This window comes from Eriocheir sinensis, chromosome 15, assembly GCF_024679095.1.
Source record: "Eriocheir sinensis breed Jianghai 21 chromosome 15, ASM2467909v1, whole genome shotgun sequence".
Classification (NCBI taxonomy): Eukaryota; Metazoa; Arthropoda; class Malacostraca; order Decapoda; family Varunidae; genus Eriocheir; species Eriocheir sinensis.
In genome coordinates this window covers 1,006,885-1,034,220 of record NC_066523.1, presented here as the reverse complement: position 1 = coordinate 1,034,220, position 27,336 = coordinate 1,006,885, and the positions used below count along the sequence as shown (strand labels likewise).

At 46.7% G+C, this 27,336-nt stretch overlaps 1 protein-coding gene across 2 annotated transcripts in view; it reads left to right on the top strand.

The window, feature by feature from the left end:
- Window positions 1-27,336, top strand: part of LOC126998742 (ionotropic receptor 25a-like) — a 35,202-nt gene that overhangs the window by 6,118 nt on the left and 1,748 nt on the right. Inside the window, exons 2-17 of one of the 2 annotated variants that reach the window (XM_050860734.1) lie at window positions 6,564-6,821; window positions 7,160-7,303; window positions 7,601-7,804; window positions 8,342-8,508; window positions 9,635-9,711; window positions 14,728-14,836; window positions 15,983-16,126; window positions 16,806-17,003; window positions 17,307-17,546; window positions 18,244-18,343; window positions 18,898-19,075; window positions 19,383-19,566; window positions 23,487-23,608; window positions 25,787-25,934; window positions 26,639-26,808; window positions 27,208-27,329. In XM_050860734.1, coding sequence (XP_050716691.1) covers window positions 6,707-6,821; window positions 7,160-7,303; window positions 7,601-7,804; window positions 8,342-8,508; window positions 9,635-9,711; window positions 14,728-14,836; window positions 15,983-16,126; window positions 16,806-17,003; window positions 17,307-17,546; window positions 18,244-18,343; window positions 18,898-19,075; window positions 19,383-19,566; window positions 23,487-23,608; window positions 25,787-25,934; window positions 26,639-26,808; window positions 27,208-27,329 — 2,422 coding nt within the window. In that variant the 5' untranslated portion in view covers window positions 6,564-6,706. Of the gene's footprint in view, window positions 1-6,563; window positions 6,822-7,159; window positions 7,304-7,600; window positions 7,805-8,341; window positions 8,509-9,634; window positions 9,712-14,727; window positions 14,837-15,982; window positions 16,127-16,805; window positions 17,004-17,306; window positions 17,547-18,243; window positions 18,344-18,897; window positions 19,076-19,382; window positions 19,567-22,084; window positions 22,207-23,486; window positions 23,609-25,786; window positions 25,935-26,638; window positions 26,809-27,207; window positions 27,330-27,336 lie in introns of both variants that reach the window. The other variant, XM_050860733.1, reaches the window with a different exon arrangement.

Below are 27,336 nucleotides of genomic sequence, written 5' to 3'. Positions count from 1 at the left end.
GTGCCGTGCTCTACAGGGTGTGAAGTTGTGGTATTGGTGGAATATCCTAAAGAGTGTGGTGGTGGTGGTGGTGGTAATGGTGGTGGTGTTGAGACTGGCGACACTATGTATACGTCACGCGTCACCTTATGTATACAGAGTTTCCATATTGCACGGCTCCCACACAATCGATTTTTGTTTATATTCACTCTGTGTGTGTGTGTGTGTGTGTGTGTGTGTGTGTGTGTGTGTGTGTGTGTGTGTGTCACGCGAAATACTCTCTTCCTTGAACCTTTTAAGTAGTGTGTGTGTGTGTGTGTGTGTGTGTGTGTGTGTGTGTGTGTGTGTGTGTGTGTGTGTGTCATTATTATTATTACTATTATTATTATTATCATTAGTATCATTATCATTATTATCATTATTATTATTATTACTATCATCATCGTCATCATCATAAAAAGGCCTTTCCCAGCGTCTTCCCATATATCTGTCCTTAGCACATGGCTATTATATAACTTTTACGGAAACGTTTTGAAACTTCCATAATAACAAAGTTTCCGCGACAGACTTCAGCGACTAGGCACGTTTCAATCCTTTATATTCTACTTCTGATCCCTTTTTCTTCCCTTTTTTATCTTTATTACTATTACAAAAACAAAACAAAAGGCGAACTACCGTGAAATTAGAACCATCAGTCATGCCAATGGACGCAATAAATGACCCTTCCGTGCATAGTAACGCTGTCGCTTCTCAATCAATCTGCGGCCCTTTAAATATGTGTCCAGCGTACGTGTGTATCTGACTAGCGTGAAGAATGACGGAGAGCAAACAACGTGACGGAGGAGGAGGAGGAGGGAGGGGGGGGGTAGGGGGGTAAGGGAGGGGTGTAGGAATGCATACAACAACACAAAGGATGCAGTGTTACCGTGGGAAAGTGTAGAACTGCACTTACCGAGAGAGAGAGAGAGAGAGAGAGAGAGAGAGAGAGAGAGAGAGAGAGAGAGAGAGAGAGAGAGAGAGAGAGAGAGAGAGAGAGAGAGAGAGAGAGAGAGAGAGAGAGAGAGAGAGAGAGAGAGAGAGAGAGAGAGAGAGAGAGAGAGAGAGAGACTCCTTATATCTATCTATCTATCTAATTATATATCCCTCTGTCTATTTCTTTATGTATCAAGCTAACTATCTATCTATCTATCTATTTCTATCTAACTATCTATTTACTTATCTATTTATCTGTCTAACTTATCATCTATCTATTTATCTAATGACCTATTTGTTCATCTATTTATCTACCTATGTCCTATTTATTTATCTACATATCTACCTATGTATCTATCTGTCTATCTATTTATCTCCCTCTATTCTTTTCTGTCCACGATGACCACTTTCCCACCACCACCACCACCACCACTACCACCACCACCACCACGACCTAATTTAAAGTCCCATGACGATACCTAGAAATGCGTGCCTTCCGTTGTTCAGTACCTAAGCATCAATTTGAGAAGACTTGCCGATTCAGAGAGTATCAAGTCCATATTCTTATACGTATCGGGCTCCCATGACGACTACAGTTTTCCAAGGCCGCTGGGAAGATTAACCGGGTCTTCGTGCATGGGTGATTCTCCAAGTTCAGGGTGTAGAGGTCGTGTATAACAATCACTACAATCACAAAACAGTCCATGAAAAAGAATAACCATGTTTTCGTGGGTGATTTTTCAGTTCAGGGTGCAGAGGCTGTGTAAAACTATCACTAAGATCACAGAGGAGCACATGAACATCCCATCAACTTCTATACGAGAGGCTTTTCAAACACGCGAACTGAGGTGCCGATATGTTTAAGAGTACGGGTTTTAATATCTCAGAGGCGCGCGACACAGACTCGTAACCATGATCCAGTTCGCCCTCGCACCACACGAATATGATAGTGGCCAAGGAGCGTGAATCGGCGATACCGTTAACCAGGTTAGCGGGTGACGGGCGAGTCCTGCTGTTCCTCCCTCACGCACCAGCTGTCGCCCATTTGCACTTCGTAGCCAAGACTCGTAACGGCGCCGCCTAAAACAAGCGGGACGGAGGAAGAAAATGGGAAGAGAAAAAGAGGAAAGAGTAAAAAGTATAGAAGAGATAGGATGAAAATGGAAGGATTTGAAGAAGGAAAGAAAGAAACAAATGGGACGGAGGGAAAAAAAAGGGATGGGGAGAAAGAGGAAAAGGTGAAAAGTATGGAAGAAGTAGGAAAGACGATGGAAGGATTTAAAGGAGAGAAAGAAAGAAAAAAAATGTGAGGAAGAGGAAAGGGTAATAATATATGGAAAAGGTAGGAAAAAAACATGGATTTGAAGAGGAAAAAAGGAAGAGGAAGAAAAAAGAAAAGGTGAAAGGTATGGAAGAAGTAGGAAAGAAGAAGGAGGGAAAGAAAGATAGGAGGAGCTCGGAAAGGGAAGAACGGAAAGAATGAAGGAGGAGAGGAACGCAACGCGGGGAGGTTACACTGTACGCGGTGCCTGAAGGAAGCAACTGCTCTTTAATGGCTAACGGGGCTCTTGTTTGCTTGCCACCTGGTTCCTAAGATTACAGAGAGGACTGGGAAGGTAACTGGACAAGGGAGAGAGAGAGAGAGGGTGAAGGGAAGAAGGGGAGAAGGAAGGTTACACTATACACGGTTCTTTAGGAAATGATTGGTAACAGTGTTCTTGATTGCTTGCCACCTGGTTCTTAAGATTACAGAGACGAATGGCAAGGTAACTGGAGAAGGGAGAGAGAGACAGATGGGGTGGGAAGGGGAGAGGGAAGGAAGGAAGGATTGCTTGCCACCTGGTTCCTAAGATACAGAGAGGAATGGGAAGGTAACTGGAGAAGGGAGAGAGAGACAGATGGGGTGGGAAGGGGAGAGGGAAGGAGGAAGAAGAGAGGGAGAACAGTTCCGTTAATCTATGCTTCCACTGCCTGCGAAAAGTCTGTCATTCTTAACGGCGGCATGCATGACCGCTATACGAGTACAATCACAATGGGACCAGAGAGCGTTACCGTACTTCTATATCTTTTAGCGTGATCTATCAAGCACTGCACCTAGCTATTATACTTTGCAGTGAACTATAGCTCCTACAATCAGTGCAGAACTATCTACTACTGCGGTTATAATAGGTATCATTTTAAGGTCCATGTTCATCTATTTCAAAAGGCTCTCGCAGAAGTAGTCGGGGTTCCCATGGGCGGTAGTTTTGGAATGCTTCGGCGCCGTTAACGGAGAAAACACTCATCACAACCCGACGTAGCTCCTCCCAGGCCTTGAAAAACGTCGTAACAAGAGCTACAAACGTTTGATAATACGCTCACAAGGGCAGTCACGTGAACGGGCAAAACACTCATGACAACCCGACATAGCTCCTCTCAGGCCTTGAATAAAAAGTCATAAGAAGAGCCACAAACGTTTGATAATACGAGTGTAAGCTTCGATTCACACCATAGCGACAGTCACACTCAAGTTACGGTCCATTCACGGTCCTGTCATAAAGTATTACACGCGTTTCAAAGGAAGCATTCACACGGACAGGAACGCTCAAGTCACGGCCCGGTTGCGCTCCAGTCGCGATGCATTCCGTAGACATCTCAAGGGGGTCGTATTATAAAACATTTCGTCCTCCAAGCTCACATATTTGATAAGGCTTTCGTAGGAGTTGTGGGCATTTCTAGGGATAGTTTCATGATCCTGGAGGTAGTGTGATCCTTCTTCTGTACCACGAATCTAAAATGCCACTTATAAGAACCCGATTGATCTCCTTTTTGGCCTTAGGAAATATAGTTGGAGTGAAACCCGAAAGCGGCTAACGATACCGACCCTTCTTGACCGGACCGGGAGCGAACGGTGACTGAAGCAAACCCTAGAGTGTGTACGTCACCTAAAGGAGATAATCAGGGTACTGAAGACACGGAGAAAAGGGAGAGAAAAGCTATAGTAAAGTAGTAAAAGGAAACTGTTCGAAGCTGCAGAAAAAGGAGGAATAGAGAAGAGAAACACAGCTGGCATACCTTCTCTTTACATATACCATTAATTAATACGCTCCATAGATGATAATATATGTATGTAGGCTGGTGGATATGTGCTATGTATTTGGGTATGTAGGGAAGTAGGTGAGGAGGTGAAACGGACACACATACACACACATGCGTCACACACATCAGCCCGTCTCCTTACACCATGAACGATATTATTAAGACAGAGGACGTGGGGATGAGCGTGTGAGCGTAGGTAAGGTAAAGGTGGAGATGAGTGCTTATAATTATTACTAACGGTGCCCTCGTCTGCTTCCCGCCTCGCTCCTCCTTTGCAACTAGAGATGAAAGGGATGAAAAATGGGGAAAGGAGAGGGAGAGAGGGAGAAAGGGGAGAGGGAAGGAAGGGAGAGAAGAGACGAAGAGAACAGATATTAGGAGGAGGAAAGGAAGAAGAAAAGAATGAGGGAGGGGAGAGGGATGGAAGGAAGAGGAGAGAAGGAAATGGAAGAACGGAAAGAAGGAAAATGAGACAGGAGGAGGAGGAGGAGGAGGAGGAAGGAAGGAGCGAACGTGTGAGCGAGGGAGAGGGAGAACCAGATGTGTGTGTGTGTGTGTGTGTGTGTGTGTGTGTGTGCCGTGAGTAAGCAAGCGAGGGAGTGAGTGATTGGTAAACGTAATCAGGACTGTTTGTTTGGCCGCCCTTTGTCCGGCCCTGCGCTGTGTTGGGGCTCATGTCTGGCGGCCGCGGGAGCTGGCAACACAAGCGATAATACGATAATACAAGCGTTACCAGATTATCGTACGCAGAACACTTTATTTTCCGGTTTCTGATCCATAACTAATGAAAAAAAAATAATAGTAGTTTTAACAAGAGGAGGGGGCAGGGAAGAGAAGGGACAGTTTGCTGGAGGCACGGGCGATTTTTTTTTATAGTGACGCCTATTAATTTCCTATAATTTGGGAAGCACTCATAATAGTAGCTAATAATACTAGTCATAATAATACTCAGCCATAAATATTCCAAAACAACAATGCAGACGAAATAGAAAGAGATAAAAGAACAATTTTGTCTCCTTTCCCAGGCCCCGAAAATACAAAGAGAAAAGAAGCATTTTGTCTCCTTTCCCATGCCCCGAAAATACAAAGAGAAAGAAGCGGCGTGTTGTCTCTTTTCCCATGGCAGAGAATACAAAGAGAAAGGAAGCATTTTGTCTCCTTTCTCATGCCACGAAATACAAAGATAACAGAAGCGGCGTTTTGTCTCTTTCTCTCATCCTACCCCAAATAAATAGTTAAAATAATCGCTTTGTCCCTCCCGTCAGCCGGAACACTGCCCGAGTCACTAACAGGCCACGGGACACAACGAGCCGCGACAGTGAAGGCTTTGAAGGACACCCGTATCGAGCTGCGCCCCGTCACCACCACCACCACCACCGCTATGCCACTTCGCCCTCTGTAGCGTCCATCACGAATTAATGACCGTTGCGTTTGCCTACACCATGCTGGACGTTGTAATAAATCTTAACGGCAAAAAAGAGGAATCAGAGGGATTTTCATAATTTCTGCTAGTAAAAATCACGAGTATTATGTAATTTAATTTGTTTTGCTATATTACTGAGTGTATCTATACCACGTTGGACGATGTAATAAATCTTAACGCCAACCCAGGCAAAACAAGAGAATCTGAGGAACTTTCATAATTTCTGCTTGTAAAAATCACGTGTATAAATTAACTTTCTTTTTTAATTATTAGTGCGTTTGTTTATACCACGCAGACCACTGTTATAATACGTCTTTGCGGCGGCCACGGTGAAAACACAAAATATTAATCAAAGGAATATTTATCATTTCTGCTTTAAAAAATCACGTATGTGTGGGGGGGTGGGGGGTGAATGTGTGGGAGGGTGTATAACTTGATGGTCTTTTATCTATCTATCGATCTATCTATCAATCTATCTATCTCTATCTATCTATCTATCAACGTCATCTTGCATCAGCGGATCTCATAAGTAAATAATCTACTCTGAACACACACACACACACACACACACACACACACACACGGACAATAATAAGTGATAACCCAACCTCTCTCTTCCCTTCCTCGTATAACGTCATGAGTTATACCTGAATGTCACCGCCGCCGCCACCACCACCACCACCGCCCCCCTCCCCCCCGGTCCCCCTAAAAAGACATTGGATGAGTTATTACCAAGTTCTGGGGAAGTTTGACTGACGGAGGAGGAGGAGGAGGAGGAGGTGGTGGTAGAGAGAAAAGAAAGTTAGAGATGGGTAGATAGATAGATAGATAGACAGATAGATAGAGAAAGAAAGAAAGAAAAAAAAAAGAAACAAATACAGAAAGAAAGAAGACAAACAGAGGGACAGACAGACAGAAAGATAGAAAGGAAGAAAGAAAAACAGAGAGAAAGAAATATATAGAGAGAGAAAATGAGATAAATATAATATCCCTCTACACAACTATCAAACGTATATTATTATGTGACTATGAATATAAATACACTTTAATTAACCTTCCTAACAATCAACAAATAATCACATCTAATAAATCCTCCTCACCATCCCTTTAGGCCAAGAGAAAGAAAGGAAGAAGGCGAGAAGGAGAAACATTGACGCATAAGATGAAGTGAGGCTGAATGATGCTGCGGAACGACTGACACCACTACTACTACTACTACTACTACTACTACTACTACAGTGTTACCAAGGAGCCATGCAGAGGTCAGCCCAACGTTACCAGTGTCCCCCTTTCGATCGGTGGTTGGGATCTTGGGTTCTCCTTCTGCTGGTGCTACTGACGAAGGGAACAACGGCACAGCTAACCATAAGTAAGTGACTCTTCTATTACTACTACTACTACTACTACTACTGTATTCTATGCCCCTATGCTACTATGCTCTTCTTACGTGTTTTGTTTCTCATTTTTTGCCCTTGAGCTGTTTCCTTTGCAACCTGGATATGGAAGACATGGGTTAAGCTTATGAGACAACTTCTGGTATCGAGGAAGTTAGTCTAGTATTGCGGGCTTTCATACCACGCTAGTACTTCGTCTTTATGTGTTGACTAGGATCTTTTTTTATATTATGCCACGGAAACTGTGAACTGTATCTGGGTATGGAGGACTCGGGTTAAACATAAGGGACTTCCTCTACTTCTACACCCACAGTCAGCACCATCGACGAGTCCCTGCCGGAGAGCGTGGCGTGGCTGGAGGATGCGGTGAGGCAGGGGGAGTCCACCAGCGGCCTCACTATCAACCAGGAGGTGATCTTGATGTCTCTGGACAAAGAGGAGGAGAACCAGCAACAGTGTGAGTGACTTCTATGTTTGCTTCTTGGGCTGAGTGACTGAGTGACTGACCGAACTGACTGACAACCAACAGCTATGTAAGTGATTCCGATGTTTGCTTCTCGGTTCATGCTTTGACTGATTGAATGACTCACTGACTGACTGACGGATTGAACTCACTGATACAGTTACTAAGGCAGGAGTGGTGGAGGTGGGGTAGGGATAGAGGTACGTGTTATTGTCCGTTTTGAATACATTTACTGATTGTCAAGCGTCATCATCCTCTGATTCATTTCTTGTTACTGTTTCGCCGTTACAGTCTGCTCGGCGCTGTTCCCCGGGGCGGCGCTGGTGCTGGACGTGACGGCGGGCGGTTGGACCTTCGCCCGAGACACTGCGGCGGCCCACGGTGTACCTTACGTGCGGGTGCAGGCGTCCAACCACCAGTGGATGGCTGCAACGGACCACCTGCTCATGAGTCGGAATGCCACTGATGCCGCGCTCATCTTTGGCTCAGAGGCAGGTGGGTGGGTGGGTCCTGAGTGTTTCTTTTCTGCTTCCTCTTCATCTTCCTCCACCTCCTCTTCTTTGCAACGCTTATCTTTGGTCCGAGGTATTAGGGTGGGTCCTGTGTCTTCTCCCTTCCCTTAATATCCTTTCTTCTGTTCTTCTTCCTCCTCCACTTTTCAGCTCTCTCTCTTCCTCCTCTTCTACCAAATCCATGTATTCAACCCCCATCCACTTCCATTTTTCCTCGTTCTTCTCCCTTCTTCCTTTTCTTTTTTCATTATTTTCCTTCTACTTTTTCTTTTATATTCTTATCCTTCTTTTTCCTTCCACTATCTCTCCTATTCCCTCACTCCTTCTTGTCCTCCTTTATTCTGTCTTTTCTTCGTATTCTACTCATACTTCTTGTTCCACTTTCTTTTGCCTCCTTTTCCTCCTGTGCCTCTCCTAAACTCACTCTTTGTTCCCCTCGCTTCAATCCTCTCTCCTCTTCGCTCTCCTTCACCTCCTCACACGCTAAGGCACTCCAGCGTCGCCTCTCACCCCTTCTCAGCGCTGGACCAGGCTCTCTACTACCTGGTGGAGGGCTCCGTGGTGCGCGTGATCGTCCTGCCGGGCATAGACGAGAAGACGACCGCCACACTCAAGAAGATGCGACCCGCCCCTTCCTATTACGTGATCCAGGCCGCCTTCAATCAGCTGACGACCCTCTTCTCAATGGTAAACAAATGGGGGGATGTAGGGGGGGGGGGGGAGGGAGGGATGGTGTGTGTGTGTGTGTGTGTGTGTGTGTGTGTGTGTGTGTGTGTGTGTGGGTTTGAATTCTCGTACAAGCAAGTGATGATGTCTGTGTTGTTTTTTGTTTTGTTTTGTTTTCTTCTCTTTACTTTCTTTTTTCCTATCTTTCTTTCTTTCATTCTTTCTGTCTTTCATTTTTAACTAAACTATATAGCCACAGTCATCCTTCCTCTCTTTCTTTCTTTCTCTCTTTCTGGTTTTCCTTTTTTTTCTCTCTTTCTTTTTTATCTTTCTTTCTTGGTGTGTTTCTCTTCCTTCTTTCACAATTATTCTTTCTCCCTTTCTTTCTTTCCCTTCTGTATTCAACGATTCTCCTTTTCTTTCTCTCTCTTTTCTTCTTCTTCTTCTTTCACCATTATCATTATTTCCGCCTGCCATTCTTTTCGTGTGTTCCATCCCCCTTTCTGTACTAAACTATTCTCTTTCACCGTACTGGTAGTAGTAATGACGTGCGATGTTTCGTGACAGTAAATCACCTTCATACATATGCAGCCTCGCACGGCCCTTCCTTCCTAAGACAGACAGATAGACAGAGAGCCCCGTGCAACATGGAACCAGTGATTAAGCTGGCCAAAGTCTCCTATTCTAAGGCTCTGACGTGAACCATTAATCTCTATAGCCACAGATGTAATAGCCACGTACCTTTCACCCACATAACCCCAACCATCTCCCAACTACACGAAAGCTATACAAGAATAGGCTATACGTACAGAAAACGCATACTCTATCCTCCCATACGCCTATGTGAAGCATCTTACTATGGAACCACAGAGGTATAGCTACGTTCCTTTCACTCCCATAACCTCAACCATCTCCCAACTACACAAAAACTCTAGCCTTCATTCAACTCTGCTCCCCAATTCCCTAACATTTCTAATATATCTTCTCCACTCTAATACAAGCCAGTAAGCCAAAGCTCCCTAATGTCTTATCGCTACCCTGTGCTGGCCCTTCAATCATGCAACACTGATATTTCTTCACACACTAGTAAAAGCCAGTAAGTCATCGTTTCTTATTATCTATTCCCCCCTCTCTGTTCTCCCTGAAGGCGGTGTCGAAGAAGTTGGTGACCAGAGACTCCCGCTGGACGCTGGTGGCCATGGACTACAGCGAGAAGGAGTTCGAGTGAGTCAGCGGGAAGTTAAGTGGAAGGAGAAGAACCCTTTGTCGTATGCAGAATAATAAGAGAAATAGTAATCAGAGAAAAGAGAGAAAAAAGCACCCCTCTTAATTGGTAACTTAGCCCCCTATGGTAACCTAGCCCACTTATGTCCCGTGAACGTCGCGTAATAGCCTTCCACCCTCGCCGCTGCCCTCCCCTCTAACACACCGCTAAACACAGGGCCGGTAAGTTAATAATAGATGCTGGTTGTGTCATGTGTTCTGAGGGAGAGTCGATTTCAGCCAAGGCGACGGACGTTAAGGGGACCAGACAGACAGCCTATACACAGGAACGCGATGGCTGGCTAGGCTCAATGGCCTATAGATAGATAGTCCGTGGGTGGGCGTCTATTTAGCATCTTCCCGGGTCGCGTTAATATTGTATTGTTTTGTAATGAAGCTCAGTTATTAACATACGAATTCCTAAACCTTGTGCATGATACTTTTCACACACGTAAAGCCACTGTGTATAGGTAGAGAGGTTGTCACACTTAAGGCTCTCACAACCAATATTTTCTAAGGCCGCAAAGGAGACTGGCCGGGTTCTCATGAGTGCTTTTTTACATTCATGGTGCAGAAGAAGCCTTGTCAAACTATCACCAGGCTCATAGAACTACCTACGTAAATTCCCAGAGCCACTACGAAAGCCTTGTCAAATGTGAGAACGTAAGGCACGGAACGTTTGAGGATATGGACCCAGGTGGCTTGTTGCGGTGCGTCGTGGACCCTGAGCGAGGCAGCGACTCTTGCTAGAAGGACAGGAGCGAGGGAAGCGAGGCCGGGGGTAAAATATTCATGGTAGCGGTGAGTGATGGCTGTAAACGGTGGTGGTGGTGGTGGTGGTGCGTGTGTGTGAGGGTATGTGAGGGTGTCAGGTTGGAGAGTAGGCGAGAAAATACACAGACAGGGAAACAGACAGACAGAGGGATAGACAGACAGACAGACAGACAGACAGGCATGCAGGCAGACAGAGAGAAACCTTGCATGCAGGAAAATATGGAGAATTATTCACAAACACACACACACACACACACACACACACACACACACACAGACACACACACACTCACACAGGTATAACTCATCAAGACTTCCCAGAAACAGACAGAGAGACAGAGAGAGACAGAAGAAGAAAGATACAGAAACATTGGCCGTCAGATAGTTTCAGGCGCGGGAATATTTCATAACTCAGAGAAGAAGTAGCGACACAAACTTATGAGAAAAGGTCCTATACGTATTTCGGGAGAGCTCACACACGACCCACATTATGATAAGGCTTTCGTAGAGGTTGTGTGTCGGGTATTTCCACGAGTATAGTTTTATGAGCCTCGTAATAGTATGGCAAGGCAATTTGAATGTGAAGAATAACTCACGAGAACACGACTTAAATATTTTGGAAGGGTTTACACACGACCCACATTATGATCAGGCTTTCGTAGCATAGAAGTTGTGTGGGAGGTATTTCAATGAGTAGTTTTATGAGCCTCGTGATAGTTTGACAAGTCTTCTATACCATGAACGTGAAAAACAACTCACTAGAAACCGACTCAAACAATTTGGGGCTTACACACGACCCTTATTATGATCGAACTTTCGTATTAGTATTTCCATGATCAGTCTTACGAGTCAAGTGATAGTTTAACAAGTCTTCTGTACCATGAACGTGAAAAATAACTCTTGCGAACCCCCAACTCATCTCCTTTGTGACTTTTGGAAATGTCTGGAGTAAGAAAATTAACCAGACAGATAAGATGGCATTGTAAACACCTTTCCACGATGCAATACGACTCGTGTTTGCATAGTATCGGCTTACGGGAACATTTTTTTCTTATACCACTAGCATGACAAAGTAAGTAAAGGTTAAAGATGGAGAGATATTGACGTTAGCGCTCTGCCGATATATATTAGTGTGTTTTTCCTTTCCACAATGCAATACGGTCCCTGTTGAGTGGCACTAGGTTATAACAGCGATGTCTTAGCACTCGTATAGCCAAACGAAAAGGTATTGACGTTAGCGCTATCCCGATAAATGTTAGTGTGTTTCTCCTTTCCGCAATGCAATACGATCCTTCTTGAGTGATTCTAGTTTATAATAGCGATGTCTTAGTACTCGTATAGACAAGAGAAAAGATACTGACGTTGGAGTTATCCCGAATCAGTGTTGCCAGACCCCTCGAGGTGATAGAATAATCATTTGTCATGGATGGGATGACAGGGGTAGCAGTGTTAACCGAGCGACTGTTTACTCTACGCTGTCGCCCGTAACGTAAGCAAGCATGATATACACGAACGCAATAAAGCAAGTGTTGTCCCGGTTAATATTTGATGTCGCTGTTATGTTACCACCCATAAAGTATAATGCAAGAATACATAGGAATACATAGGAAGAACAGACACCAGAGAACCCCTATATCGTATATGGGCGGGGGTGTCTACTACTACTACTACTAATCTACATCTACATGTGGAGGACAGAAACAGAAAAGGCTCCTCTCCCCCCCCACTCTCTCCTCCAACGGGAACGTGCGAAGGAAATAGAAGAACACCATCACCATTTAAGGAAGAAGGGACATGGAAAAATTAATGAAGAGAAAGAAAGATAAGAAATAACTACTACACACTACTGGTAACTGGGTAACCTGGCTGTGGGGAAAAAACACACATTACATAAAAACACAAAACACAAGGAAGGAGGAGAAAGAGAGAGGACTGGCCTGCTGGGATCCCCCTCAGGATCCCCTAAACCCTCACGGTGGGTGGTGGGTAGTTTCAGGCACCAGGTGGAGGATCCTCGTTTTTTACACGCGACAGGCACAGCACCAGTAACCTGTCACCACCTCCACCACACCTCACACACCTCGTACTGTCATTAACTGTTGCATACTTAAGAGGACAGGAATGAGCGGCGATGAAGCAAAGCAGTGTTGTCGGGCTCAGAAGGAGGTTGAATGGGTTGGTATTGTTAACGCCTTCGCCTCTCATATCAATTATTTCCAAAGGCCAAAAAGGAGAGCAGTCGGGTTCTCATGAGTGGTATTTTAGTTTTATGGTACAGAGGAAGGGTTAAAATATCACCAGGGTCATAAAACTACCCAAGGAGATGTCCCATACTCCTAGGCTTGGCAATTATGTGTGCCAGAACGCCGGAATGTCCAATAATTCGACCCTTGTGATGCCGCGGTATGTTGTCAGCCATAAAGCATTGCAGAAGAACAGGATGGAACGGTAGTAAAGCAAAGTAAGAATAGGAGGTTTAATACTTGATGACGCGATTATGTTATCAAGCGATGCAAGGAGACACAATGGAACCGCAATAAAGCAAGTCAGGAGGAGGTTGAATATTTGATGTCGCGGTTATGCTATCAGCCATGAAGCAATGCAGGAAGACGGACGGACAGGCTGCATGGCTCGGTGACTCTGGCCCGACTGAATCTTTTATCACTGAAGAGGATTGATGTTGTGTGTTTGGTCAGGCGGGATGTTTCATGGCTTAACGGAGTAATGTTTTGACGCTTTTACGTGGGCCATCAACGTCTTGTCTCGCTTCGAATATTTCAAAGATTAAATGGACGAGTTTTAACAGCTTTACTTTAAGGAACGATGTCTTGTAATACTTCAAAGCTCAAAAGAACGATATTTTGACAGCTGCAGCGTCATGTCACCAGGAATATTTCTACCCGAGGCTGTCTTCAAAGGATAAGGGCGTCCGGAGGAGGAGTTGTCCCCACCCCCCACCCTTGGAAATCTGTTATGTTCCCGTTCACACAAGTTGTAACAAAATCTATATCTTTTAAAACCTCGAGAGGACACCTGATGCTGCAATTATTGGGAAACTGTGTGTGCCATTATCTTGTGGTTCACCGAGGAATATATGAAATTTAATGTGTGTGTGTGTGTGTGTGTGTGTGTGTGTGTGTGTGTGTGTGTGTGTGTGTGTGTGTGTGTGTGTGTGTGTGTGTGTGTGTGTGTGTGTGTGTGTGTGTGTGATTAAAACATGTTGAGTCTGCCCCCTCATGAAAAAACTCCCAAGGACGCCCCTGCACCCACGTAAATATCACAGCGTTTATGATGAATTTTGGCATACGTAAACTTTTTCAGCTGCTTAATTAGACAGCGTTACGGTAGAAGCGCTGTACACACTGCAGAAGGAAGCGACTGAAGGCATATAGCGTTGTCGGGCGTGAACATTATTAAAGGTTAACGATTATATAATTCTCAAGCACCCCACAAAACACTATTACATTACGGTAGATCTCTAAACACGGCAAAAGGAAGCGTGTATTACGGGCTGGGAGGACATCGCTGCGGGTATAGCGTTGTCAGGGCGTAAAGTAGTCCCCAAAACACACTATATCCCTCCTGTATTAAACAACAGTATACGATAATCTCTAAATACATCAAAAGGAAGCGTGTATTCCGGGCTGGGGGGACACCGCTAAGGGTATAGCGTTGTCGGCGTGAATATTTGATGGCGCTGTCTGCTGGCCGGACGTGACGAGCCAGTGAGAGCGTGACGAGGCGGAGGGAGGCGAGGGCTGAATTATGCAACGCCGCCATCAACACCACCTGCTGAATGCTGCTACCTCCTCCTTCTCCTCTTCTGCTTCTTCTTCTTTTTTTCTTCTTCTTCTTCTTCCTCCTCCTCCACTCTGCTCCCCGTTTTTAATTCCTCATTCTCACTTTCCTTCTTCTTCTTCTTCCTCTTTTTCTTCTTCATTTTTCTGGTTTCTCACTTTTTCTTTCACTTCTTTCTTGTTGTTTTTGTTTTCTTGCGGGTATTTTTCTTTTTCTTATTGTCCTTGTTCCTCCTCCTCCTCCTCCTCCTCCTTTCCTTCTATAAACACAAGTCTAAGATTATTTTTCCAATTTTGCTGCACACACACACACACACACACACACACACACACACACACACACACACACACACACACACACACATGACTAATCTCCCCTTTCCCTTCCTTTCTCTCTCTCCTATAGCCGGAACTTGCTGGCGAACACCTCGGGAATCACGCTTATGAGGCCCGACAAGGAGGTCTGCTGCACCGCTACCAAAACTCAGTCCTTCTGCAACTGTGACGGGCTCATGGTGGGTACAGCGTGACCATTTCAAAGACCCGTATTCACAGACGCTTCGGGCTCTCACAACCACTAACCGACTCACCAGAACCCCACTTCGAACCCCCTTACAAACCATCATTGACAAGGCTTCTTTATACCATGGACCTGAAAAAAGAATCACAGTCATAAGAACCCGATTAATTCTCTTTCTTCGGCCTTTGGAAAGAGTTGATGTGAGTGGCTGAAGCGTCTGATTATACCGATGAAAATACGGCTTCTCTGTCTCTATCTATCTATCTCTCTATCTCCTCCGTCAGATGCCCCAAACCATGATTCCTAAGGTCATTCTCTCCCTCTACATGTGTTTCTCTGTCTCTCTATCTGTCTCTCTATCTCTTCGGACAGATTTCCAAGACTTTGATTTCTAAGGCCATTCTCTCCATCTACATATGTCACTCTGTCTCTCTATCTCTCTCTCTATCTCTTCGGACAGATTTCCAAGACTCTGATTTCTAAGGCCATTCTCTCCATCTACATATGTCACTCTGTCTCTCTATCTCTCTCTCTATCTCTTCGGACAGATTTCCAAGACTGATTTCTAAGGCCATTCTCTCCCTCTACATATGTCACTCTGTCTCTCTATCTATCTCTCTATCTCTTCGGACAGATTTCCAAGACTGATTCCTAAGGCCATTCTCTCCCTCTACATATGTCACTCTGTCTCTCTATCTCTCTCTCTATCTCTTCGGACAGATTTCCAAGACTGATTTCTAAGGCCATTCTCTCCCTCTACATATGTCACTCTGTCTCTATCTATCTCTCTATCTCTTCGGACAGATTTCCAAGACTGATTCCTAAGGCCATTCTCTCCCTCTACATATGTCACTCTGTCTCTATCTATCTCTCTATCTCTTCGGACAGATTTCCAAGACTGATTCCTAAGGCCATTCTCTCCCTCTACATATGTCTTTCTGTCTCTATCTATCTCTCTATCTCTTCGGACAGATTTCCAAGACTGATTCCTAAGGCCATTCTCTCCCTCTACATATGTCACTCTGTCTCTATCTATCTCTCTATCTCTTCGGACAGATTTCCGAGACTCCTCAACACCATGCTCTCCCTCTACCTCTGTCTCTCTGTCTATCTACTTATGCGTCTCTGTTTCCTCCTGCAGATACCCAAGGCCCTGATCCTCAACTCCATGCTCTCCCTGGTTAGTGTTCTCAAAGCCCAGGGACAACAGAACGTGGCCGGTCAGTGCGACAGCCCACCCGACGCCGCGCCCTCCACCGCCAGTTTCTACACCGCCCTGCAGAAGGTTAGTTTCCAGGCTCATACGCTTAAACATTCCGGCGCACAAACTCGCATATTTGACAAGCCTTCGTAGGGGTTTTGAGCATTTTTTTTGGTAGTTTTATGTCCCCTCTGGTAGTGTAAACTTTCCCCAGTACCTTGAAACTGAAGAAACATGCATTAGAACCCGACTGATCTCCGTTTTGGCCTTTCGAAATAGTTTATGTGAGAGGAAAAGGCATCTGAGAATACCAACCCTTGTGATAGAGTTTCAGACGAATAGGAAGTTAAGACATCAATAGCTCTTCAGTAACTTATAGATAATAACTAGTAGACAGGGTTTTCATGGGTGCTTTCCCCGTTCAAGATGCTGCGACGTGTAAAACTATCACTTTCTTTCAAGAGGAGGGAATTAGGACGCCTCTCCTCTCGAAATTGACCTATCTTTCGGCCACTCCTCTTGACTCTTTTGTATTGTTTCATTTTGTTTTGCCCTTGAACTGTTTCCTCTACTGTAAAAAAAAGAAGAAGAAAAAAACTGGGATCACAAAACAGTCCATGAAAATCCCAGCAACTTATACGAGAGGCATTTCAAACATGAGAACTGAGGTGTCGATATATTTAAAAACACGGGTTATAATGTCTCTACCTGCTTCGCCTCTTATAATAACAATAGCAATATAAAATCAACATCATCTTCCCAGGAGCTTGACAAGTGGCCGGGGATGTCGTGGCGCATGGACAAGCTACAGATGGAGCCCAAGCTGGCGTTTAACATAGAGGCGATCAACAGCACGGCGAAGCAGGTGGTGGGCAGCTGGAGCACCGAGGGCCAGCTGAGCCTCAACCCCGACTACGAGCACTCCCCCATCAAGCGGTTCTTCAGGATTGGCACTGTGCTGGTGGGTGGCTGGAGGATGTATGTAGAGCAAGCGTCGTCCTCATCATCATTATCTTCATCAGTATTTTTTGTATTGTTGTTGTTGTTGGTGGTGATGTTCCTGTTATACTTGTTCTTTATCTTTATCGGAGGAGGAGGAGGAGGAGGAGGAAAAGGAGGAGAGCTTTATTTTTTTCCATCAGGAGTATTTTCAGGGCATGGAGGAGGAGGAGGAGGAGGAGGAGGAGGAGGAAAAGGAGGAGGAGAGCTTTAGTTCTTTCTATCACGAGTATATTCAGGCCAAACCCGTTTTTCCCTTCTTCAGTCTCGGCCGTGGGTGAGCCCGAAGAAGATGTCAAAGGAGGGAAAAGGAGGAGCAGGGAAAGACGAGTGGGTGCCCACCAACGACCCCAACGACTACATGGGTTACTGCGTCGACCTGGCAGAACGTCTGGCGTTCGAGATGAAGTTCGACTACGACTTCGTGTTCCCTGAGGACGGCCAGTACGGTGTGAGGCAGCAGAACGGCTCTTGGAACGGCCTCGTCGGGGACCTCTCCAACGGGGTGAGCCAGGAGGAACGAGAGTGAGTGAGTGAGTGAGTGAGTGAGTGAATGAGTGAGTGAGTAATTAAGTGAGAGTGGAAGCGAGTGAGTGAGTGAGTGAGAGTGGAAGGGAGTGAGTGAGTGAGGAAAAGGAGGGGGTGAAAGGAGAAAGAATAAGAGGAAGGAGTGAAGGAGGGAGTCAGTAAACGTATGAAGGAAATAGTCAGTTCCTTTTCAAATATCCTTATCATATGTGGGCGTGTAAGTCCCGAAACGTTTGAGGATATGTGCCTATCTTTTCTTTTCCTTTTGCTAACGTTTGTCATTCGTGGGCACAAAACGAAAGACTGTGGTCGGTTCACGGTACAGAAGAAGGTGCAAACTACCTCCAGGGTCATAAAACTACCCCTGGAAATGCCCCAAAAATCAAGACCAGTCGGGTTCTGATGAGTTGTATTATAGGTTTATGGTACAGAAAAAGGGTCAAACTACCATCAGGGTCATAAAACTACCCCTGGACATACCCAAAACTCAAGACCAATTGGGTTCTAATGAGTGGTACTTTAGGTTCATGGTACAGAAGAGGGGTCAAACTGCCACCAGGGTCATAAAACTACCCTTGGAAATGCCCAAAACTCTTACGTAAGCCTTATCAGATATGTGTGCTGGGGAGCCGAGATGTTAAAGAGTGTGGCCTTCAGTGTATCCCTTCTGGCAGGTGACGGACATCATCGTGGGCCCGCTCACCATGACCTCAGAGCGGGAGGAGGTGATTGACTTCGTGGCGCCCTACTTCGACCAGTCCGGCATCTCCATCGGTGAGTGACCCCGCCCTCCCCCCGACCAAGACCCCGCCAGCATATGTCTAAAGTGGCTGCATGATTGGCACTTCCCCGAGCCGCTGCGCAAGGGGTGAAAGATAGAGAGTAGGGAGAGAGCCTCTTTTAACTATTATCTTTGTAATTTCCGGCATAAAGTACATATGAGGCCGAAAAGGGAATCAAAAGCGCTCTAACGAGTGTTTCTGTAGATTCATGGCACAAAAAGTGGTCAAACTAACAGAAGGGTCATAAAACTACCCCTGCAAATGTCCAACACTCCCACGAAAGCCTTGTCAAAGTCTCAATCTTCCCCCTTCGTCGTTTGAGATCGGTATACTCAGACGCTTCTACCTCTCACTTGAACTACTTCCAAAGGTCGAAAAGGAGATCAATAGTGTTCTAATGAGTGTTTCTGTAGATTCATGGCACCAAAAGAGTGGCCAAACTACCAGAAGGGTCATAAAACTACCCCTGCAAATGCCCCAAAACTCTTACGAAAGCCTTGTCAAAATTTCAATCTTCCCCCTTCGTCGTTTCTTTCCCTCGCGCAGTGATCAGGAAGCGACAGCGGGAGGAGTCACTGTTCAAGTTCATGACGGTGCTGCGGGCCGAGGTGTGGGTGTCCATCGTGGCGGCGCTGGTGGTCACGGGCGTCATGATCTGGCTGCTGGACCGCTACTCGCCTTACTCGGCCCAGAACAACGCCGCTCTCTACCCCACGAACTGCAGGTGGGTGGGGCTGCGTAGCTACTTTAGTCCATGTTCTTAAGCGTATCTGGCTTCCATTACGGCTATTTCCCAAGGCCACAGAGAAGATTAACCTGGTTTTCATGGGTGATATTTCCCGGTCAAGATCCAGTTCATATATTCTTAAACGTAACTGTCTCCCATTACGGCTATTTCCCAAGGCCACAGAGAAGATTAACCTGGTTTTCATGGGTGCTTTTTTCCGTTCAAGATGTAGAAGCCGAGTGTCTATCTTTCTTCTACTGACTCCATCTTTTCTCTCGCTCTCTCTCCCTCCCTCCCTCTCCAGGAAGTTCACGCTGAAGGAGAGTTTCTGGTTCGCCCTGACTTCGTTCACACCGCAGGGGGGAGGGGAGGCGCCCAAGGCTCTGAGTGGGCGCACGCTGGTGGCCGCCTACTGGCTCTTCGTGGTCCTCATGCTCGCCACCTTCACCGCTAACCTGGCCGCCTTCCTCACCGTGGAGCGCATGCAGGTCTGGTCCGCCCCTAGACTGACCTTTGGTAGTTTGGTCACTCACTCCCTCTTTTCTTTTCTCTCGCTCCCTCCTTCCTGGGTTGTGTAGTCTGCCTTTCCCGGTACAGAATAGTGAAAAATGACTGTCTGGTCCGCCCCTAGACTGACCCTTCCTGAGAACTCGAACCTTTGTCTTCTGGTAGTTTCTTTATTCACTCTTTCTTTCTTGAGAATATGGACCCTGGCAGGACAGTGAGCCTACGTTGACTTCCTCTAACTTTCTTCCTTCCACCACTTTCTCTTCTCCTTTTCGCTGCCGTTCTAACTTTCCAAGCTATATTTTCCTAATCAATCAATCAATCAATCAGTGGGGGGATACGCCGGGGGCCGCGTCGCCTAGCCCACCCTACGACGCCAAGCCCGGTGGTCCTTCCGGGCGAGTCTCCATGCAGGCCCCCTTCCTAACTCGAGTACTCCCGGCAGGATCTATCGACTTGCTCAAGTCACGAGCTCCGTGGGCGTCCCCTTGGCCTCCTGCACTCAGGATTGCGTCTTACAGATACAGCCCGATGAGCAGGATCAGCTTCTGGGTAACGTGCCACGTGCCAGTATAGCCGGAGTTGGTGTTGACGGACTATGCAGGTAGCATATGCCGATTCAGTCTCACGGAGTAGTCGCCGGTTTGACACAAAGTCATTCCAGCAATATCCCATTATTTATTACCAAAGGCATCAATCCGCCCCTCCAAGTCCCCATTTAGTGTCCATGTCTCACAACCATAGAGTAAGACAGAGAACACAAGGGACTTGAAGATCCAGATCTTTGTCCTTCTGCACAGGTATCGACAACGCCATATACTCGTGTTGAGCAAGTCCATAACACCTTGGGCCAGACCAATTCGCCGTAAGACTTCCTGGCCAGACTCACCGTTGTGATGAACTACGCTACCAAGATACGTGAAACTTTCTGATATCTCAACGTTCTCGCCACACGCATGAACAGACTGTACTGTTTTATCTAGCAAGCCTCCGAACACCTGTACCTTGGTCTTGGCCCAGGAGTCTTTATTATATTATGTCTTCACCACTATCCTCTCCCTCACCTCATTTCTAACAGTCCAAACATGTTTATTACGTCTGTTTTCTTATATAAAGTGCCCTGAGTCTACTATTTCAGCTGCCACCCACCACCAAGACGAAGCGACGAGACAAGAGATCAGCAGGAAAGGGAGATATAAAAAAAAACGAAGGGAGGGAGGCGTTGAGACCCTTTAAAAATAATTATATGTGGGTTTCGTCATTCATTCTGTTTGTGTTTTCTGAAGGATGAAGTAAGGAAAGCATTAAGTATGGGGAAAAATGGAAAAAAATCGGAGGGAGGGAGGCGCTGAGACCCTTTAAAATACCTATGTCGTGGATGGCGTCTGTTAGAATTGCTTGCATGTGGTTTATGAAGGATGAAGTAAGGAAAGCAAAACACATGAGCATCAATTAGGAGGTGTGAAAAGAGGGATGGAGAGAATGCTGCATGGGTTTAATATGGAACCAGAAAACAAGCGACATTGAACAGAGGACATAAAGAGTCTGAAAACATTCCAAAGATGATTAAGAATAAGAAATGGACTTGCAGGTCACATCAAGGGGAGAATGGAGAACACATGCACAATCAGAATAAAAGATTAGCGACCCAGGCATTGTAAGGGAAATCAGGGTGGAGCATTAGGACCTTTGTCATGTACCAAGATGGACTGCATAACATAACACCAGTAGAGGAAAAGTATAAGACGTTGGGAAAGGCCTTCGTTCTGCGCTGGAGTATAGAAATGCTAGTCCATTGTTAAAAGACTAAGTTAATTTTGTTTTTAAGAGACATTAATGGAAAAAACAAACATGAAGGGTCATATTCTTAAAAATTTTGGCCTCCAAGCACACACATTTAACAAGGCTTTCGTGGGAGCTGTGGTCATTTCCAGGGGTAGCTTTATTTTTTTTAAGGACGCTGTGTTGGGCTGTGGACTGGAGCTACGAGTCACTAACCAAGAGTTGTGAAAATAACATTAAGGGTCATATTCTTAATAATTTTGTCGCCCAAGCACACACATTTTACAAGGCTATCGTAGGAGCTGTGGGCATTTCCAGGGGTACCTCTATGACCCTGGTGGTAGAATCTAGTCTGGTCTGGGGGCTTATAAGTACGCTGCGTTGGGCTGTGGACCGGCGCTAAGAGCCAGTAACATTGCCCAATCACACACATTTAACAAAGCTTTCTTAGGAGCTGTGGGCATTTCCAGGGGCAGCTTTATGACCCTGGTAGTAGAATCTAGTCTGGTCTGAGGGCTCATAAGGACGCTGTGTTGGGCTGTAGACTGGCAACGCCAAGCACACACATTTATTAAAGCTTTCGTAGGAGCTATGGTCATATCCAGGGGTAGCTTTATGACCCTGGTGGTAGAATCTAGTCTGGTCTGGGGGCGTTGGGCTGTGGACTGGCGCTACGAGTCATTAACCAAAAGGTGTTGTGGGCTGCCCGCTCCCCAGACCCCCGTGAGCTCCCTGGACGAGCTGGCGGGACAGAGCAAGATCAACTACTCGGTGCTGCAGTCCACCGCCACCATCCAGTACTTCGAGAACATGGCGGCCGCCGAGGACAAGCTCTACCGGTACACACACACACACACACACACACACACACACACACACACACACAGACACAGCGGCTCGCAAGGCTGTGTGAAGTATTACTTGCTGAAAGATGTAGTATGTTTTGCAGTATTTACTCAGCAGTACACTGTTTTCACTGCATTACACTACAAGTAGCTTTTGCTATTGCAGTATTTTCCCACGGCGCTACTTTCTAGTGCAGTATTTTTTTTTTTAGTTTTCACTCTGATATTTTGCATCTACTCAACATTTTTGCCACCGCAGTTGCATCACGCCAATGAATTTTTGCACGGCATGTAAATTTTGGTCTGCCGGTTTTTTCTTGCCAGTATTTTTGCATGAGTTCGGACAGTGGATGCGGGGCGGGGCCGGCGGATGTGCGGGGCGCGGCACGGGACTTGCCAAGGGCCATATTTTTAAACATTTCTGCGCCCAAGAACACGTAATTTACTAGTCTTTCGTGGGAGTTTAGGGCATTTCCAAGGGTATTTTTATGACCCTGGTGGTGATCTGAGCCTTCTTCTGTACCGTGAACCTGAAAGAACACTCATTAGAACTCGATTAACCTTCTTTTTGGCCTTTGGAAATAGTTGGTGTGAGGGGCGGGAGCATCTGACAATACCAGCCTCCACACACTGCCTACTTTATTCGGCAGTTTGGATATTTTTTTTCCTCGCGCTGATCCTTCATCCCGTGCTCGGATAGATCACTGAAGGATACACGCCCTGAACTAGGCAACACTGAGGGCAGCGAGGAATACAACGGGGAAGGTGTTTTGTAGGACACACACACACACACACACACACACACACACACACACACACACACACACACACACAGGACATCATTTTTCAATAAAAACGTGTTACAGTCGATATCTGGAAACTGTGAAAAATCGGTAAAAATCACAAGAACAACATTAGTAATGATAATAATAATAATAATAATAATAATAATAATAATAATAATAATAATCGCTAGCCACCCTTTGAGGCACTTTTCTATGGGAGCCTGACTTCCCGAGCGGCAGGCGTGTGAGGCCCCCGTGTGAGCCCTGGCCGAGGCGGTGTCAGTCGAGGGTTTAATGGCGGTATAACAACAGGGAGAGGGCAGGGACAAAATTTGGAGGCAGAGAGGAAGCGGGGGAAAGGGAGAAAGTGACGGGGCGAGGGTTGGGAGAAGCAGAGGTCAAGGGCGGGGCCTGGGCCAGGACAGAGGCCAGGCTATAGCCCTCTGAGAAGGCTACGGCTTGACTGACTCCCGCTGCCTGTCCCTCCAGTCGCCGGTGCAGTCCCTGGAGGCCCTGGCGCGTCAGGCCAAGATTAACTTCACCACCGTCAAGAGCTCGTCCACCTTTGAGTACTTCGACAACATGGCCAAAGCAGAGGACGACCTGTTCAGGTACACCCGCGCGAGCACTCACACAAACACACACACACACACACACACACACAGGCGGCGGCGTCACACTGGGCCACATTTGACGAGCTACGAGCTCGAGCGGTTAGCTGTTGCATGGGCAGCACGTTCACTGTCTCCTCACACTTTGACGAGCGGCGTCACGTGTCACTACGCTGCCCCGCGCCGGGCTGTGGCGAGTGGAGAAGAGTGTTTGGGTTCGGTCTCGGCGGACAGAAAGGACACCCACGGCGTTCACGAAAACCTTGTGATGGAGTGAGTCTGGAGGAAGAGCCTTCGTCCTCCCTGTACTCCCTCAGGACTGTCTGCTGGAATCCTGCCAGGGCGTGGAGGTGGCCATGGCGTGTTTAGTACATTTGGGCGATAGATTTAAAAAAAAATTACCATTAATATTGGTATTTTTTACACCTTTATTTTAAGAAAACTATGAATATAATTATTTTTATTGTACAGCATTGTGTACATGGCACAATATTCGAAACATCTGATTAAAGCTCTTTGCGCCAACGTTCACTAGACTGCCTGCTCATGCACTGCTCGCCGCGCAAGGCGATCGGCGAGCAAATCTTCGCCGCTCGAGGTCGCTGATTTATAGACAATCTTTGGCCAGTGTGATGCCGCCTTAAGGCTGCACGCTGCTTCTGTTCACACCTTCGTTTCCGTGTATAGTGTTTTCATGTCCCATGAGGGATGGAAGGGATGAGCCAGCAGTGGACCGTTGTCAGCAAGACTTCTTTTCAGAGCCTCATTTTGGAGAGAGCTTCTTCATTTAACGCACGTACATGCGTCATACAGTCAAGCGATTATACACTGCTGTAACACATTTAGACACTTTGCGGAGAGAGAATACTAATACACAGAGATGTGCACGGTACGAGTGGCTGCTGCATGCCTAGCCGCTGCTACTGCTGCAGCTGCCCGCTGTCGCACATTCCAAACAATCAAACCCAAAACTCACATCAACTCTACTACAGACTATTGATGTGTTTTGTGATGTGATGTCTGTCTTCTGGTAGATCTGTCCACTACGATCGCACCTTGAGATCAAGAGCGTTCATAAAGGATGGGATTACCAGGAGACTTACCAACGATAGGTCTCGCAAGTGGCTTTATTAATCCAGCACGCCAGGTTAACAACACCAATGAAAAATAAAATAGCTCTTCTCTTCCCTCTCCCCCTTTCCACAGTTCGGCAAAACAACTCACTCACACACAGCAATGCACTAAATGCCTAGGTAATCAACTCTTAATTAATGCATGCAAACAGTCAGCTATTTCAACTACACAGCGACAATTTCATGCAGTTGATAGAAAGGTAAGACGCACTTTTACTTGGTTTTCAGCATGAGCGCAAACTTATATTCGCTGGTGTATCGAGGAAGCAGCATGACACACAGTAGGCCAGACCCAGACCGCTCTTTCCCATCTCGTGTCCATGCTTCGGCGGTACAAACAACATCAGAAACTATAGTCTGTTCAAACCAACTGTTTCTTTCGCGCCTAAGCAGCTTCTGTAATGCCGCACCTGATTGTCTGACTTCCTCTTCCGGTTCTCGTATGGATCCTGGACCTAAGTGGCTGTCACCTCCACGAGAACCAAGAGAGGAAACCAGCCAATCAGGTCGAGAGCCAAGAGAGGCGGCCAGTCAGTCAGGTGCGGCCTTACAAATGTTGCTTGGTCGCCATTTCCCCGTCCAACGTCTAGATTGCGTTTCCTATGCTTCCCCAGTGTTCAAAATCGGTTCTCGTCAATAGTTTGTTGGTATTCTTTAGAGCAAAAATAAATGTTAATGTTTCGTCTGTCTGTCCCATGCTGCTGCCCCTATAAGACCACCTATATATCATTCTCTCTTATAAACTAGTTCCCCATCCAACATCTAGACTGCCTTTCCTATGCTTCCCCAGTGTTCAAAATCGGACCTCGTCAATAGTTTACTGAAATTCTCTGGGCAAAAATAAATGTTACTGCTTTGTTGGTTTGTACCATACTGCTGCCCTTTGAAGACCACCTATACTTCTACCTCGCTCTTCGGGTGTTGTGAGTTTGTCGTTGCTTGTGGCGCCATGCTGCTGATGCTCCTCGCCAGTTGGGGCATGGTAGAGGAGCCTCGGCAGCATGCAGGGAGTCTAGGTGGCCTTCTGATGCTCTCTGTCCGGCAGGGTGTGGAAGGAACTGACCTTGAACAGCACGAGTGACCAGAGCAAGTACCGCGTGTGGGACTACCCGATCAAGGAGCAGTACACACACATCCTGCAGGTCATCGTGGACTCCAAACCTGTGCTGCACGCCGAGGAGGGCTTCCGCAGGGTAGCTATTGCCTCCCCACTTCAAAAGACTAGATAAATATTGGTAACAGTGCGGTCTCTAAGTTGTGGGGTTACTTTTCGTTTTTTGGGAGGTCTTAGCGAGTGGCTGCGTGTGCCGGAGAGCCAACTTTACTGACTGGTGAAACATGTGAAGACTTTAACCGGACACTTGGTGATGATGTGGACTAGTTTGGGGGCCGTTAAGAGGTTTTGGTTAGAGAAAGGCTGGCGGCGACCTGTGGCGGAGGCTTAACGTATTGACTGGTGACAGGGAGCACATATGAGGATTTTAGCCGGACACTCGGTGATGATGTCGACGAGTCTGGAGGCCGTTAAGAGGTTTTGGTTAGAAAAAGGCTGGCGGCGACCTGTGACGGAGGCTTAATGTACTGACTGGTGACTGGGGATATATGTGAAGACTTTAGCCAGATACTTGGTGATGATGTGGACGGGTTCGAAGGCTGTTTAAGGGTTCTGGGCCAGAGAGGGACTGGCGGCGACCGGTGACAGAGGCTTAACGGTAGAGACTGCAAGGAACTTTGAAGACACCGACGTGAAGGTTATAACTGGATACATTGCAGCTATTGTGAGTCAACATACTCGCTTTGCTGACTCATTTTCTTAATTGTTGAGAAGTTTCAGCGAGCGAGCGGCGGGGAGTTAGTAACGGAGGATTAACGCCGTCACTGTGCTTGGTGCCTCCAGGTGCTGGAGAACGAGAAGGGGGAGTTTGCCTTCATCCACGACGCGTCAGAGATCCGCTACGAGGTGTTCCAGGACTGTCTGCTCACCGAGGTCGGGGAGCCGTTCGCCGAGCAGCCGTACGCCATCGCGGTGCAGCAGGGCAGCCACCTCCAGGACGAGATAAGCCGCGCGTGAGTGTGGCGCCACCGTGGTCAAGTGTTCAGCATGTTTAACCATACGAATCCGAGGGGCAGGGTTCGATCCCGGCCCAGGACAGTCGGTGCCTAGCCATCCTGCCTTTTCGGGTTGGTCGATAAATAGGTATCCAAGGAAATCTGGGGAAGGTGAAGTGTGGTGACCCGGATCGCCGGATGTAACACTTCACATGTGTCCCGGGGTGATGTCTTACCCACCACAGGCTGCAGGGCCAACGAGACGGAGATGAGCACCGAGGCCACGGGGAGTCTCGTGTATGGCCTAAGATTTACCTTCACCTTTACCTAACTCCCTCTCTCCCTGACTAACCAAGCAGCTAATTCTCTGTCGACCTCTCTAGAGCTATCTGTCTATACGTCTATTTATTTCTGCAGGATCTTGGAGCTGCAGAAGGACCGTTACTTCGAGGCTCTGTCGGCCAAGTTTTGGAACACGACGGAGCGCGGGTCCTGCCCCAACGACAGCGACTCGGAGGGCATCACGCTGCAGAGTCTCGGTGGGTT